This window comes from Microtus oregoni, unplaced genomic scaffold (assembly GCF_018167655.1).
Source record: "Microtus oregoni isolate MIOR12 unplaced genomic scaffold, Mior012 000029F_ref0000214, whole genome shotgun sequence".
NCBI lineage: Eukaryota > Metazoa > Chordata > Mammalia > Rodentia > Cricetidae > Microtus > Microtus oregoni.
In genome coordinates this window covers 13861343-13879639 of record NW_024543088.1, presented here as the reverse complement: position 1 = coordinate 13879639, position 18297 = coordinate 13861343, and the positions used below count along the sequence as shown (strand labels likewise).

General features: G+C 38.6%; 1 protein-coding gene across 1 annotated transcript in view; it reads right to left on the bottom strand.

Moving 5' to 3' along the window:
• LOC121464674 (vomeronasal type-2 receptor 26-like) overlaps positions 1 to 17498 on the bottom strand; it is a 49978-nt gene extending 32480 nt beyond the window's left edge. The window contains exon 1 of the mRNA XM_041677696.1: positions 17278 to 17498. Coding sequence (XP_041533630.1) covers positions 17278 to 17498 — 221 coding nt within the window. The remainder of the gene's footprint in view (positions 1 to 17277) is intronic.
• Between the last annotated feature and the right edge of the window lie 799 nt (positions 17499 to 18297).

Below are 18297 nucleotides of genomic sequence, written 5' to 3'. Positions count from 1 at the left end.
GTTCAATATAGTACTTGAAGTTCTAGCAATAGCAATAAGACAACATAATGGGATCAAGGGGATTCAAATTGGAAAGGAAGAAGTTAAACTTTTGTTATTCGCAGATGATATGATAGTGTACTTAAGCGACCCCCAAAACTCCACTAAAGAACTTTTACAGCTGATAAACAGCTTTAGTAATTTGGCAGGATACAAGATCAACTCCAAAAAATCAGTCGCCCTCTTATACACAAAGGATATGGAAGCAGAGAGGAAAATCAGAGAAGCTTCACCATTCACGATAGCCACAAACAGCATAAAATATCTTGGGGTAACTCTAACCAAGGAAGTGAAAGATCTATTTGACAAGAACTTTAAGGCATTGAAGAAAGAAATTGAAGAGGATACCAAAAAAATGGATGGATCTCCCTTGCTCTTGGATTGGCAGGATCAACATAGTAAAAATGGCAATTCTACCTAAGGCAATTTATAGATTCAATGCAATCCCCATCAAGATCCCATCAAAATTCTTCACAGATCTGGAGAGGACAATAATCAACTTTATATGGAAAAACAAAAAACCCAGGATAGCCAAAACAATCCTATACAATAAAGGATCTTCTGGAGGCATTACCATCCCTGACTTCAAACTCTATTACAGAGCTACAGTAATGAAAACAGAGTGGTACTGGCATAAAAACAGAGAAGTTGACCAATGGAATCGTATAGAAGACCCGGATTTTAACCCACAAACCTATGAACACCTCATTTTTGATAAAGGAGCTAAAAGTATACAATGGAAGAAAGAAAGCATCTTCAACAAATGGTGCTGGCACAACTGGATGTCAACCTGTAGAAGAATGAAAATAGACCCATATCTATCACCGTGCACCAAACTCAAGTCCAAATAGATTAAAGACCTCAATATCAGCCCGAACACACTGAAAAGGATAGAAGAGAAAGTGGGAAATACCCTACAACAGATGGGCACAGGAAATCGCTTCCTATGTATAACACCAGAAGCACAGACATTAAGGGCAACATTGAATAAATGGGACCTACTAAAACTGAGAAGCTTCTGTAAAGCAAAGGAAACTGTCACTAAGACACAAAGGCAACCTACTGACTGGGAGAAGATCTTCACTAACCCCGCAACAGACAAAGGTCTGATCTCCAAAATATATAGAGAACTCAAGAAACTAGACTTTAAAATGCTAATTAACCCAATTAAAAAATGGGGCACTGATCTGAACAGAGAATTCTCAACAGAAGAAGTTCGAATGGCCAAAAGACACTTAGGGTCATGCTCAACCGCCTTAGCAATCAGGGAAATGCAAATCAAAACAACTCTGAGATATCATCTTACACTTGTCACAATGGCTAAAGTCAAAAACACCAACGATAGCCTTTGCTGGAGAGGCTGTGGAGGAAGGGGTACCCTCGTCCATTGCTGGTGGGAATGCAATCTTGTGTAACCACTATGGAAGTCAGTGTTTCGGTTTCTCAGGAAATTCAGGATCAACCTACCCCTGGACCCAGCAATACCACTCCTGTGAATATACCCAAGAGATGCCCTACCATATGACAAAAGCATTTGTTCAACTATGTTCATAGCAGTATTATTTGTAATAGCCAGAACCTGGAAACAACCTAGATGCCCTTCAATGGAAGAATGGATGAAGAAAGTATGGAATATCTACACATTAGAGTACTACGCTGCGGTAAAAAATAATGACTTCTCGAATTTTGCATGCAAATGGATGGAAATAGAAAACACTATCCTGAGTGAGGTATCCCAGACCCAAAAAGATGAACATGGGATGTACTCACTCATAATTGGTTTCTAGCCATAAATAAGGGTCACGAAGTCTACAATAGGTGAATCTAAAGAAGCTAAGTAAGAAGGGGAACCCAAGCAAAAACATATAGTTATCCTCTTGGCTAAGGGAAGTAGACAAAATTGCCAGGGAGAAAATTGGGATCTTGGGGGTGGGGTGGGATGGGGGTAAGGGGATATGGGGAGAGAAAAGTTAGAAGAGAAGGAGGTCGGGCCTTGGGAAAACAGGAGGATTGGGATAATGGAAGGTTGGACAGGGGAGCACGGAACCACAATTCTTAGTTAAGGGAGCCACTTTAGGGTTGGCAAGAGACCTGACCCTAGAGGGGCTCCCAGGTGCCCAATCCGAGGTCCCCAGTTAGTTCCTTGGGCAGCTGAGGATAGGGAACCTGAAATGACCCTATCCTAGAGCAATACTGATGAATATCTTGCATATCATCATAGAACCTTCATCTGGTGATGGGTGGAGATAGAGTCAGAGACCCACACTGGAGCACTGGACTGAGCTCCCAAGGTCCCAATGAGGAGCAGAAGGAGGGAGAACATGAGCAAAGAAGTCGGGACCACGAGGGATGCACCCACCCACTGAGACAGTGGAGCTGAGCTATTGAGAGCTCACCAAGACCAGCTGGACTGTGACTGAAAAAGCATGGGATAAAACTGGACTCTCTGAACATGGCGAACAATGAGGGCTGATGAGACACAAAGGACAATGGCACGGGGTTTTGATCCTACGTAATGTGATGGTTTTGTGGGAGCCTAGCCAGTTTGGATGTTCACCTTCCTAGATATGGACGGAGGGGGGAGGTCCTAGGTCTTACCACAGTGCAGAAAACCCTGACTGCTCTTTGGACTGGAGAGGGAGGGGGAAAAGAGTGGGGGGAGGGGGAGAAGGGTGGGAAGAGGGGGAGGGAAATGGGAGGCTGGGAGGTTGTGGAAACTTGTTTTTTTTTTCTCCTTTTCTCAATTAAAAAAAAGAAAATAAAGAAAAAGCAATCAAACAGGTGAAGGAAACAGGTCAAGATATGAAGGCTGAAATGGAGGTAATAAAGAAAACACAAACTGGGGGAAGATAGGATATGAAAAACCTGGTAAACAAATAGGAACTACAGAGGGAAATATTACTAACAGAATACAAAAATAGAAGAAAAAATCTCAGGCACAGAGGATACAATAGAGGAAATAGAATCATTGGTCAAAGAAAATCCAACAAATTCTTAGCACAAACATCCAAGAAATTTCGGACACCATGAAAAGACTAAACCTAAGAATAATACAGTTGAAGAAGGAAACAAATTACAGCTCAAAGGCCCAGAAAATATATTCAACCAAATTACTGAAGAAAACTTTCCCAATCTAAAGAAGGATATTCCTATAAAGGTACAAGAAACTTACAGAACTCTAAAGAGGATGAATCAAAAAAACACCCTCACTATAAAATAATCAAGACACAAAACATACAGAATAAAGAAAGAATTTTAAGATTTGCGAAGGAAAATGTCAAGTAACATATAAAGGTAAGCCTATCAGAATTACATTTGATTTATCAATGAAAAAGCTGAAAAATCAAAAGATCTTGGAGATGTGCTGCAGACATTAAGAGACCATGGATGCAAGCCCAGACTAGTATACTCAGCAAAGCTTTCTTACACCATCAAGAGAAAATACAAGATATTCCATGACAAAAACAGATTTAAACAATATGTATACACAAACCCAGCCTTACAGAAAGTACTAGAAGGAAAACCTCAACCAATGGAAGCCAACAACACCCACAATAGCGCACACATCTGATAACCCTCCACCAACACAACTCAAAGAAGGGAAACACACAAACACTACCACCAAAAAATAACCACTGGTCATTAATATCACTTAATATCAATGGACTCAATTCACCTATAAAAAGACACAGGCTAAGAGAATGGTTATGAAAATAGGATCCAACATTATGCTGTTTACAGGAAACACACCTCAACCTCAAAGACAGACACTACCTCAGAGTAAAGGGTTGGGAAAAGATTTTCCAATCAAACAGACCTAAGAAACAAGCGGGTGAGGCTATCTTAATATCTAACATAATTGGTTTCAAACTAAAATCAATCAGAAGAGATGGAGAAGTACACTTTATACTCATAACAGGAACAATTCATCAAAATGAAGTCTCAACCCTGAATATCTATGCCCCTAATATAAAAGCACCCACATATGTAAAAGAAACATTACTAAAACTCAAATCACACATCAAACCCCACACATTAATAGTAGGAAATATCAACAGTCCTCTCTCACCAAGAGACAGTTCAACCAGACAGAAACCTAACAGAAAAATAAGAGAACTAACAGATGTAATGAATCAAATAGACATCTATAGAACATTCCACACAAAGAAGAAAGAATATACCTTCTTCTCAGAACCTCATGGAACCTTCTCTAAAATTGAACACATACTCGGTAACAATGCAAACATCCACAAATACAAAAGAATTTGGAGTAATCACCTGTGTCTTATCAGATCACCATGGAGAAAAGTAAGAATTTAACAACAATACTACCCCCAGCAAGCCTACAAACTCATGGAAACCGAACAGTCAACAACTGAATTACACTTGGATCAAGGAACAAATAAAGAAAGAAATGAAAGTCTTTCTTAAATTAAATGAAAATGAAGATACAACATACCCAAAACTATGGGACACATTGAAAACAGTGCTAAGAGGAAAGTTCATAGCACTAAGTGCCCACATAAAGAAAACAAAGAAAGCTCACTTTAGAGACTTAACAGCATACCTAAATGCTCTAGAAAAAAAAGAGGCAGACTCAACAAGGAGGAGTAGAAGACTGGAAGTAATCAAACTGAGGGCTGAAATCAACAAAATAGAAACACAGAAAACAATACAAAGATTCAATGAAACAAAGAGCTGATTCTTTGAGAAAATCAACAAAATTGACAAACCCCTATCCAAACTAATCAAAAGGCAGAGATAGAACATCCAAATTAAAATAAGAAATGAAAAGGGGACATAACAACAGACACTGAGGAAATTCAGAGAATCATTAGGTCTTACTACAAATGCATGTACTCCAAAAAAAAATAGAAAAATGTTACAGAAACGGACAGTTTTTTTGATAGATACCACATACCAAAATTAAACCAAGACAGGTGAACAATTTAAATAGACCTATATGTCTCAAGGAAATAGAAGCTGTTATCAAAAAACTCCCAATCAAACAAAGTTCAGGGCCTCATGAGTTAAGTGCAAATTCTACTAGAACTTTCAAGAAGACCTAATAATTATACTCCTTAATGTGTTACACATAAGAGAAACAGAGGGTCATTGCCAAACTCTTTTTGTGAAGCTACAGTTACCCTGATAACAAAACCACACAAAGACTCAACCAAGAAAGAGAATTACAGACCAATCTTGCTCATGAACAAGGATGCAAAAATTCTCAATAAAATTCTGTCAAACCAAATCCAAGTTCACATATAAAAAAATCATCCATTACAATCAACTAGGCTTCATCCCAGAGATTCAGGTCTGGTTTAACATACAAAAATTTATCAGTGTAATCAATCATATGAATAAACTGAAAGAAAAAACCTTACAATCATTTCACTTGATGTCAAAAAAGCATTTGACAAAATATAACACCCCTTCAAGATAAAGATCTTGGAGAGATTCAGGATAAAAGAATCATATCTAAATATCAAAAGAGTAATGTACAGCATGCCAGAAGCTAACATCAAATTAAATGGAGAGAAACTCAAAGAGATTCCACTAGAATTAGGAACAAGACAAGGCTGTCCGCTCTCTCCATATCTCTTCAATATAGTGCTTAAAGTTCTAGCATTAGAAATAAGAAAACATAAGTAGATCAAAGGGATTAGAATTGGAAATGAAGAGGTCAAACTTTTGTTATTTGCAGATGATATGATAGTGTACATAAGTGACCCCAAAACCTCTACCAGAGAATTCCTATAGCTGATAAATACCTTCAGTGATGTGGTAGGATACAAGATAAACTGAAAAAATCAGTAGCCCTTCTATACACAAAGGATAAAGAAGCTGAGAGTAAAATCAGAGAAACCTCACCTTTCACAATCGCCAAAGATAGCATAAAGTATCTTGGGTTTACACTAACCAAGGAAGTGAAAGACCTATTTGACAAGAACTTTAAGTCTTTTAAAGAAAGAAAATGAAGAGGATACCAGAAATGGAAAGATCTCCCATGGTCTTGGATTTGTAGAATCAACATAGTAAAAATGGAAATCCTACAAAGGCAATCTATAAGTTAAATGCAATTCCCATCAAAATCCCAACAAAATTCTTCACAGACCTTGAGAGAACAAAAATCAACTTTATATGGAAAAAAAACAGGATAGTCAAAACAATTTTATACAATACAGGAACTTCCAGAGGCATTGCCATCCCTGACATCAAACTCTATTACAGAGCTATAGTAATGAAAACAGCTTGGTATTGGTATAAAAACAGACATTTTGACCAATGGAATTGAACTGAAGTCCCAGATATTAATCGACACACCTATGAAAACCTGATTTTTAACAAAGAAACTAAAATTATACAACGGAAAAAAGAAAGCATCTTTAATAAATGGTGCTGGCATAACTGGATGTCAACCTGTTGAAGAGTGAAAATAGATCCATATATCACCATGCACAAAACTGAAGTCCAAATGGATTAAAGACCTCAATATAAATCTGAACACACAGAACCTGATAGAAGAGAAAGTTGGAAGTAGCCTGCAATGCTTGGGAACAGGAGATCACTTCGTATGTATAACCCCAGTACCACAGACAAAAAGAAAAACAATGATTAAATGGGACCTCCTGAAACTGAGAAGCTTCTGTAAATCAAAGGACACTGTCATTAAGACAAATGACAACCTATGAATGGGAGAAGATCTTCACCAACCCCACTCAGACAAAGGACTAATCTCCAAAATATTTAAATAAGTCCTGAAACTAGACATTAAAATTCTAAATAACCCAATTAAAAATGGTGTACTGAACTAAACTCAGAATGACCAAAAGATACTTAAGGACATGTTCAACTTCCTTAGCTATGAGGGAATGCAAATCACAAGAACTCTGAGATACCATCTTACACATGTCAGAATGGCTAAAATCAAAAACACCAATTATAGCTCATGCTGAAGTAAAGGTAACATTTATCCATTGCTGGTGGTAATGCAAACTTGTGCAAACAGTTTGAAAATCAATGTGGCAGTTTCTTAGAAAATTGGGAGTCAACATACCTCAGGATCTAGCAATATAACTCTTGGGAATATACCCAAAAGATGCCCAATCATACTACAAAAGCATTTGTTCAACTATGTTCATAGCAGCACTATTTGTAATATCCTGGACCTGGAAACAACCTAGATGTCCCTCAATTGAAGAATGGATAAAGAAAGTGTGGCACATCTACACATTAGAGTACTACTCAATGGTAAAAGGCAATGATATTTTAAATTTTGCATGAAAATAGATGGAAGTAGAAAACACTATCCCGAGTAAGATAATCCAAAACCAAAAATATGAATATGGTATATACTCACTAATTAGTGGATTCTAGCCATAAACAAAGGACATTGAGCCTATAGTTCATGATCTCAGAGAAGCTAAGTAAAAAGTTGTACCCAAAGAAAAACACATAAAGAACCTTCTGGAAATTGGAAGCAAACAAGATTGCCAGGCAAAAATTGGTACATGGGGCACTGGGTGGGAGGAGCTAGAGTGAAGGGGAGAAGGGGAGAGGGAACAAGGGAAGGGGAGGGGAGAGCTTGGGTAAGTGGGATGGTTGAGATGTAGGAAGGATGGATATGGAAGCAGGGGAGGAGATATCTTAATTGAGGGAGCCATTTTGGAGTTTGCAAGAGGCTTGGTTCTGCAGGATTTCCCAGGAGTCCATGGGGATGACCTTAGCTAGGACCCTGGGCAGTGGAAAAGAGGGTGCCTGTACTGGCCTTGTCCCATAGTCAGACTGATGACTACGTGCGGTGAAGGATGGAGACAATGACAAAGACCCACATAGGAACACTGGACTGAGCTCCCAAAGTCCTGTTGACAAGTGGAAGGAGGAAGATTATGAGCAAGGAAGTCAGGACCCGAGGGGTTGGTCCACCCACTGAGACAATATGCCTGAGCTAATGGGAGCTCACCAACACTAGCTGGACTGGGTATGGATGAGCGTGGGATCAAATTGTACCCTCTGAATGTGGTTGACAGTTGGGGCAGACAAAGGGGACGATGATAATGGCACTGGGATTTGTCTCTACTGCATGTACTGGCTCTTGGGGATCCTATTCTTTTTGGATACATACCTTCCTAAGCCTAGATAATGGGGGGAGAGCCTTGGACATCCCACAGTCCAAGGTGCCTTGCTCTCTCTTAAGACTGAAGGGGGTGGGAGAGAGGGTGTCTGGAGGAGCTTGAAGGAAGTGGGAGGAGGGGAGGAAGTGGAAATTTTCACGGGTATTATTTATAAAGAAATAAAAAATAGCATATGTCTTTATTATTTGAGAATATCTTACATGCATAGAATGTGTTTTCATCAAATCCATATCGCCCCTTAACCACTTCTTGTTCCCTTATCATTCCTGACACTTTCACCACCTAAATTCAAGTGCATTCTCTGTAAATCCCCATAGAGGGCGCTCTGCATTACCTGCACATACATGGGAGGGAGGCCTTCTGCTGAAGAATGGGAATCCTCTCAGTGATCACTTCCTGAAGAAAACCGATTTTCCTACCTTGAGCAGCTACAAACTGTCAATGGCTCCTTAGGCAGGAGCAGTATTCATGATCCTCTCTCCCATTAATGCGGGGATTTTATTCATTTCTTGATGGTCCTGTGCAGTCAGTCCATGTGTGCCATGGCCATGTCATTTAATGAACAAACAATTTCAACCCAATTATGCACTACCTCTGACTCTTAGAAAGTTCTACTCTCTCTTCTGAGTTTTGAGGGGAAAGAGTATATGATAAACGTGTCCCATGCAGATCTGGGTACTCCACAATCTCTCATTATCTGGTTGGTGACTACTTATAGGTTTATGTATTGAACACCATCTATTGGAAAATGAAGCCTCCCTGAGAAGGTATAAGGAAAGTATGCACTTAAATTCCCACTTAAAGGTAAGAACTGAGCAGGTAGGTAACATTTTGCTTTATTTAGCCTAATAATATTATTAGGCTCTCATTTAGGACAAATGACACAACTAACCATAGTTTCTTATGTCAATGGGACATGATATTTGACTATTGGAGCTGGACTTAAACCTGAGAAGAATGTTGTGGGTTACTCCCATAATATTCATGCCAGTATAAGGATATATCATCAGTGGGCATATGTTTTCCTGCCAGTCATAATTGTTGGTTTCAGGGATTGCTGGTGTGTTATACAGTTTATTACATTTTTTATTAATGTGTATAACACTTTTAATTACTGTGGATGCTGCAGGTACGAATGAAATTTCCATGTCAGCCACAGCTTAATTACTCCATGTCCTGTGACTCAACTATGTGATGTTCCCATTAAACAGGTCCTGCCATCAGATTCTGGAGGGTAACCAAGAGCAAAGGAAAAGCTGGTAATGTTTGTGTGTATAGCGACAAATATTTGCAAACAACGTAAGACAGTTAACTCATACCTAGCACTTGTATTTTGCTTAATGGTTCATGATCTTTGGGAGAGGCATTCTCCCCCAGCAATAGTGCTTTATAAGTGTATGTATTTAGGAAGCTTCTATAGGAGTACATTTCCATGAGCTTTCTCCAAGGTCTTAGAGTTAGTTATTCCTTCACACACTTTCTCTGGTCTGCTCCCCATCACTTGCTACTTAACACTTCCTGCTCCAGTATTTCCCTTCCCCTCTTCATACCACATGTGTTCTATTTCCTGCAAGTGAAATCCCCTCTCCTTTGCACCTTAGTAGTTTCCTGGCTAATATGTGTACTCCAGTCAAGTAGAGACACCGGAAGATTCAAAACTAGCATCTGCATATAAGAGAAAGCATTTGACTTTGTCTTATTGTGTCTGGGTTACCTCATTCAGAATGGTAATTCCAGCTCCATCTGTTACATATAGATTCCATAATTCTATTTGTATTTGCACCAAATAAAATTTAGTTGTATACGTGTACCACAGTTAAAATATTCATTCATCAGTTGATTGACATTGAGGCTGCTTCCATTTCAAGACTATTGTGAATAGAGCAACAATGAACATAGATGTTCAAGAATTTCTATCTCTTGTATTCTGCTGAACAGAGAATTCTCAGCAGAGGAAGTTCAAATGGCCAAAAGACACTTAAAGTCGTGCTCAACTTCCTTAGCAATCAGGGAAATGCAAATCAAAACAACTTTGAGATATCATCTTACACCTGTCAGAATGGCTAAAGTCAAAAACACCAAGGATAACCTTTGCTGGAGAGGCTGTGGAGGAACGGGTACCCTCATCCATTGCTGGTGGGAATGCAATCTTGTGCAACCACTGTGGAAGTCAGTGTTTCGGTTTCTCAGGAAATTCGGGATCAACTTACCCCTGGACCCAGCAATACCACTCCTGGGAATATACCCAAGAGATGCTCTATCATATGACAAAAGCATTTGTTCAACTATGTTCATAGCAGTATTATTTGTAATAGCCAGAACCTGGAAACAACCTAGATGCCCTTCAATGGAAGAATGGATGAAGAAAGTATGGAATATATACACGCTAGAGTACTACGCTGCGGTAAAAAACAATGACTTCTCGAATTTTGCAGGCAAATGGATGGAAATAGAAAACACTATCCTGAGTGAGGTGTCCCAGACCCAAAAAGATGAACATGGGATGTACTCGCTCATAATTGGTTTCTAGCCATAAATAAGGGCCACGGAGTCTACAATAGGTGAACCTAAAGAAGCTAAGTAAGAAGTAGAACCCAAGGAAAAACATATAGTTATCCTCTTGGCTAAGGGAAGTAGACCAAATTGCCGCGGAGAAAATTAGGATCTTGGGGGTGGGGTGGGATGGGGGTAAGGAGAGATGGGGAGAGAAAAGGTAGAAGGGAAGGAGGGGGGACTTGGGGAATCAGGAGAATTGGGATAAAGGAAAGGTGGATAGGGGAGCATGGAACCACAATTCTTAGTTAAGGGAGCCACTTTAGGGTGGGCAAGAGATTTGACCCTAGAGGGGCTCCCAAGTGCCCAAGCCGAGGTTCCCAGTTAGTTCCTTGGGCAGCTGAGGATTGGGAACCTGAAATGACCCTATCCTAGAGCAATACTGACGAATATCTTGCATATCATCATAGAACCTTCATCTGGTGATGGATAGAGATAGAGACAGAGACCCACACATGAGCACTGGACTGAACTCCCAAGGTTCCAATGAGGAGCAGAAGGAGGGAGAACATGAGCCAAGAAGTCGGGACCACGAGGCGTGCACCCACCCACTGAGACAGTGGAGCTGATCTACTGGGAGCTCACCAAGGCCAGCTGGACTGTGACCGAAAAAGCATGGGATAAAACCGGACTCTCTGAACATGGCGAACAATGAGGGCTGATGAGACGCCAAGGACAATGGCACGGGGTTTTGATCCTACTTAATGTGCTGGCTTTGTGGAAGCCTAGCCAGTTTGGATGTTCACCTTCCTAGATATGGACGGAGGGGGGAGGACCTAGGACTTACCACAGGGCAGGGAACCCGGACTGCTCTGTGGACTGGAGAGGGAGGGGGAGAGGAGTGGGGGGAGGGGGAGAAGGGTGGGAGGAGGGGGAGGGAAATGGGAGGCTGGGAGGAGGTGGAAACTTGTTTTTTGTTTATGTTTTTTTTCTTCTTTTCTTAATAAAAAAAAAGAATTTCTACAGTTGGATACGCAGTCTTTTACACATATGCCCAGGACTGATAGACATAGAGAATAGTGTAGATATCTTTCCACACTTTTAGAAATCCTCCACACTAATTTTCTTAGGGCTTACCAGTTTGTAATCCCCCTAACTCATATATATATTCCTGCATTTCTTGTGATTTATGTTCTTGTGAAATATAAAATATCAAAGAAGTTTTGATTTATATTTCACTAATTGATAAGGAGCTTGAGCATATTTATGTTCTTTCTCAGTCACTAAACTGAATTCTCAGTTTAGGCCCATGTGTTTTATATTGGATTGTTTGTTTTATCAATAGTAAGGTCAATGTTATTAAGACATTGGAACCTCTAGTTTCTGTTATTCCAACTTCTCTGGTTTTAGATCAAGGGAGAACTTTTGAGATGCAGTCTTGAAACCACTCAGCATTGATATGTGAATGGATGGGTTATCTAGAGTTTTAGCAAGTGCACGAGGCAGTTTCTCTTGCCCTATTGGACACCCATCTCATGGAAAGCGATGTTTCTCCTTTGTTATTTCGGACATTTTGCTCTGACAAATCTCTCAGACTTCTTGGCAACTCCAGGAAACTTACCCTTCTCTCTCCCATACTTGCTCTTCCTCCAAACATATTCTTTGCTTACTCCTTGAGCTTGCTCAGAATACTTTCATGTACCTTCTCTCATCTTTTTTTCCTTCTCAGATTTAGAGTTTTCCTTAATACTAGTTGTCTTCTTGCAAATGGATATTCCCAAGGATAGGTCAATGAGCAAAGATGGCACTCTGGATTTCCAAATGCTCAAAAATTGTAACAACTTTCTCTACTTCACAAGCATATGATCCCAAAGTCCCTGATTTCGAAACTCATTCTGCTATTTATTCTCAAGGTCTCTTATATCTGTGTTTTCTTTGTCCCCTGCTCTTGTCTTCTCATGGAATCTTCTTTACTCTCTGCTTGTTCATGTGTTTTCCTCTGACCACTGAACAGTTTTACAGAGATTCGAATATCTTTGCACTATGAATAATTTTAAAAACTGTTTTATTTTGAGTATTCGATAAAGAAGTTGGCTCTGTGTTTCAGCCCTCTCCCTCCAGACTTGAGTATGCTGCTTGAAAGTTTCATTCAAATCTGTCCTGTGTCAGATATACCTGAATCTATAAGAAGGCGAAGGAGAACAAAAAGTAAAAGACACCATATGCTTAAAAATAACTAAAAAACAAACTTTTTGAAATAGTGATTATGGCTGCTAATCTACTTCCCTCTCTTATATCCCTAAAACTTTTGATAAAGTATTTGTCTTAAAGATTTATAAGCCTATTTTCTAAAGCTTCTGTAGCTATGAATTTGTGAATTCATTGAATATAGTTTAAAAATCTGTAAAATCTGAAACAAAAACTCAGGTTAAAATTTGTAACAGAAAGACTTTAGAGTTAAAAATATGGAATATGCTTATTTGTGACTTGAATGCAACTCTTGTTTAGAAAAACAGATATGACACAAAAAAACTGCACATGTCATTTGATTTAATTCTTGTTTGTGGATAAAAGAACTTGCTAAAGGCAAAAGTTTCAAGATGATTTATGATTACCAAGGTTTTAAGAGCCTATTTACCATAATAGAAACTGATTTAGAGATGTATGTCAGATCACTTTTGCCATTGCTAACTGTGTCCAACCCTAGGCATATAGACAATATAGATAAAAAATAATATGTATTTAATGAATAAGTTATGCTTGATAAAGTTTATAAATTTCTAACATCTATCCTGGCTAGAAGAAACTGAATCTAAGATGGATGCATGCCTCTTTTGTATTTGATAACTTTGTTAGTCTTGAGCTTTTTGAATAAAATATGTCATATAAGAAACTGATATTCTGTAAAGATATACTATGAATGATCATGAAGTTGTGTTCCCAGATGTGCTGTGGACTATATTTTTTGTTTAAAATTTTATTTTGTTGCCAAAGGATCTTTATTTTTCCTTTGGTTTTTCGAAGGAGGATTTCTCTGTGTAGCTTTGGTACCTCTCCTGAAACTAGCTCTTGTAGAGCATGCTGACTTCGAACTCACAGAGATCCATCTGCCTCTGTCTCCCTAGTGCTGGGATTAAAATCATTTACCACCACTGCCCAGCAAGGGTCTTCAATTAAATGTTCAATTCAAAATTATAAGGCTCACTTAACAGGGATGAAACTGTAAATTCTATTCTTATAAAAGCTACCAACTTGTAAACTGTAGAAGATAATTAAGACATTCAAGCTAATGGTCAGTCACTTTGTAAATGATCAAATTCTTTACCCTGCTCAGAGCCTTGTTTTGGTCACGATGAGTACGAATGTATTTCATTTACAGCAGGACAAGCTTTAGCCTTCTGCTTATGTTATCAATGACAAGTCTTAAGCAAGTAACTAAAAAGAAGTAAAGTTTGTGTAAAATCAGATATAGTAAATAAATTAGATGATGTCCCTCAAACCCCTCAGAGAGATCTGTTGAACATGGCATTTAAGGTACTTAATAAAAAGACTTCACCTTATAAACAAAAATACCAGCTTCCATAATCTGTAGTTGAGTTTATCCACAAATACCATGGAAAATACAGACTTCACCTGGATATTACCTCAGCTGCACTAATGCCTGCCACTGGGTCAAGAGCTGGCATATGTCTCACCCACCACCTGATCCCTGCCCAAACTTTGAACACTGTGGTGTTGAATGCCCCACTCTGCCTTGGCAAGGTAGGTCAGTTTCCTCAAGTTCCTCCTCCATAGATATATTTCTCAAATCTCATGAGTCTGGTCGTTGAAGGCTGATGCTGTCCTATGTGGCAACCAAAGTCCAATGGTGTCTCATGTGACATCTAAACATGACAATCTCTGCTCTTAAAAAAGATATTCAAATCATATGAAGGATCCCAACTGGTTGCCCCAATATCAGGTAAGTCTCTATCATTTTAGATGATACAGAGGCAATTTAGATTATACTTCCTGCTCACATGTATCCTCAGATATCTAATAGTGGTGATAGCAAGTTTCAGTTTTATAATTTTAGCAGCAGCAAGCAGTCCTACTCAGCTCCTCCCAACAAGGCTGCAGTTGCATGGTCAGTCCATATCATATGCAAAAGTCAGGTCTTGTTTTATTCTACAGTGAACAGGTCATCTGCTGAAAAAGGCAGACTCACACACAGGGTTACCTGCTGACAGGGCTAACACTAAAAAAGATAATCTCACAAACAAGTTAAACATAAAACAAAGAAAACCAGCCCATAAATCACAATCCCAGAGGACCTAGACAACAGTGAGGCCTCTAAGAGAGACATACATGGATCTAATCTACATGGGTAGTAGAAAAATACAAGATCTCCTGATTAAATTGGAAGCATGGGGACCTTGGGAGAGGATTGAAAGTGAGGGGGAAGGCAGGGAGGAGAACAGAGAAAAATGTAGAGCTCAATAAAAATCAATAAAAAAGAAAACCAAATTGAAACTATCATGCTATTACTAGAAACAAATATACATTTTACTATTCTTTTATTGTAAAGAACCTCCTTTTGAATTATTGCTTCCATAAGTCAATCATATTAGTCTCCTGGTAAAAGACTGGATGGAGAAAAGTTTGAAGTTGATGTTAGTTTTGAGGTTCTAGGGAAGTGATTTAAAGTAGGTAAATGAAAGTTACAAAGGTGTGTTTAACATATCTAAGGTATATGAAAATGAGACTTAAAGATTCAAACATATATAGTTTATCATATTAATCAGCAGAGTTCTGATTAGCTATTAATCTAGTCTTGGTAAAGTACTACCTACTATTTTCATAGCCAACGAGTAAAATTTTTAATTTTCTTTCATTGTTTTCTAAATAAGACTTCAAATTGCTTCTCATTGTGCTGAACACTTATCTGACATACATACATAAAATCTGGACAAAGGAAACAGGGAAAGAGTGTTCATATTTTTATCCCCCTTTGAATCACTAAGCTTTTGATATGACTCTAAATCATGAGTCTACAACAGCTATAAATAGACACTGGCTATCTGCTTCTTCTACAATAAGGTTTCAGTACAGATTACAGAGAGTGGAAATATTAATATATCTAAGTCTTTCATCTTCATCTGTAAACTAAAACAAATTAATGCAAGATTCAGTGAGATGCGACTGGAATTCACCTATGACACATCAGGCGGATAAGTACTCCTTTTGAATTATTGCTTCCATAAGTCAATCATATTAGTCTCCTGGTAACAGGTAACAGTTAAAGCTTTCCTGCCCATTGCCTCTCCTTGAGGATGGGCTCTCTCTCCTCCTAGTCTTGGAACTCCTTCCATCTCCTGCTGTAGTGGGCTACAGAACTGTAGCCCTTCCATCCTGTGAAAGCATTCCTAAGAGTAGTGTATGTTAAAAATAAATCTAGAATCTAGGAATTTTTTCTTCACATATTCCATAACACCACAAGTACTAGGAGTATAGGCCTGGAAGTTTGTTTCCTTCTTACAGAGCAATGAATAGGTTGGACATTTAAGAAGAAACTTCTTAGTATAGAACCACATAAACCTACAATTGATGCTCAAATGAACAAAGGTATTGTTAAAACAATAAAAGCAAACAACAAGAATTACTAAAAAAAGCAAAATTATTACTCCAAAATATAACTAACCAACAAATGAACCAAGAAATATTCAGAAACATCAAATGTCAGATTAGTAGTTCAAACAGTAAAAAGATGGATGACCTAAAAGAAAATAGAAACAAGAAAGTAAATTCAACTGGGCATTGAGACAAATACAACACTGTACAGGAAAACAATGGCTGAAGGGTGAAAAAAATATGTATCAAATACTCAGTACCAAGAAAGTCAAATCCTAAAAGGAAATGGAGATTCTGGGGTAAGGGAGGAAGAGATAGAAATGTTGGAAATAAAAACAAGAAACTGCCAATAAAAACTCAGTGGAAAGTGATTCCAGCAGCACTGAGGAAGCAGAAGACAGAGTATCAGGAATGAAGAATGGGATTTGCAGACACTGCATTAAAATATCAATGAGAAATAAATAAGTAATAAACATGATCACAATGTCGAAATCTTGAGATATTTAAACAAACTAATGCAAGAACATGTGGGGTCGGAGATGCTAAGGTATGCACTAAAGACATGGGGATTTAACAGAAACTTTCCTGGTCTATAGAAAGAAAGAAACATTCAAACACAACACATTTAGAATCCCAAAGATATGTGAGCGGGGTGCAACCACTCCTGACACATTAAAGTCAATCTGTGTAAATAATATAAGCCTTACCATGAACTCACAATATGGACAGACACAAAAGTTGGTGATTTCCCTCTTTTGATCTCTACTTGACTAGAAAAATAAAGAGGAGGGCAGTAAAGATCTCTAGAAGCATAATGAATGAGGAAAGTTTCCAACTGAGTTTCACATTTCTGTGTATACAGTTCATTATTCTTAAAGGAATTACATGTGTGCAGATGAGCATGCACTGTCGTACAGCTAGAACAGCCTTAGCACAGGGCACAAGTACTTACATTAAGTTTGAGAATAATCCTTAGCACAGGGGCACAAGTACTTACATTAAACTTTTGATTAGTGGATTCTCTTTTTTCTCAAAAAATATCTGGATTTCCTTGGGTCCTTCTAGTGTGAAGAAAATGGGGATAAACGCACCTAGGATTAAGTCAGCCTTCAAGTATGTGGTGGGCTTCCCATACTCAAAACACTTCTGATTAGTTATTTTCATTAACGCATACATAGATTGCAAGATTAGAAAGAGGCAAAGCAAAGAAAGAGACATGTCAGGGTCTGCACTACCCAGACAAAATCCCCTGCAACTAGGATGAGCCAAGAAGATTATTGGCTTAGTTCATGGAACAGGTTCAGACCTTGACAGTGTCAGAGAAGATGTTAGCTACAGGTGGTTCCTGATGTTACATAGTCTATGGTTCTCATGCAAGACAGGGACACAGAAGAAAGTCCAGAAAACCAAGGGTAAGTGAATGTTGACATTTTCCTCTAAATAATTAGAGTGAACATGAATGTGCTGGCTTTTCTTGCTTTTCACTCTTGTATGTGTGCTCTGGGGATATCATTGCCCTGGGACTCTGCACCTGCATCCTCTATGCTGGAGAAAAACATGTTTGCTTCTTTCCTTATTTCCCTACCTCTATGATTTCATAATCATCCACAGTGACTTTGGAGAACAGCATAGCATGAGACAGAATTATAGGTCAAGCATATTTGATTTGGATTGCTGTTTTGGAAGACACTTGGAAGTGTGAACAGATGAGAGAAAAAGCCATAGCCGGACTCCACATTGCAAACACTTGAAATATTTCATACAATGTTTTCACATGCAGGTGAAGTAGTGATGTCAGGTTTTAGTGTCTGTCATTCACAGACACATTGACCTTGTATCTATCCCGACTCTCTGATCTGCTCTCTCCTCCTTGTAGCAATGATTGTAAAGATGTAGAAATGAGTAAGGACATTCCAGACAAATACATAAGATAATTTCCTACCTCGTCATTTCACAGTATTGTTTCCAAGCAGTAATCTGTGTTCTGCTATTAAGTGCACTCTGGTACAGCTCCTGC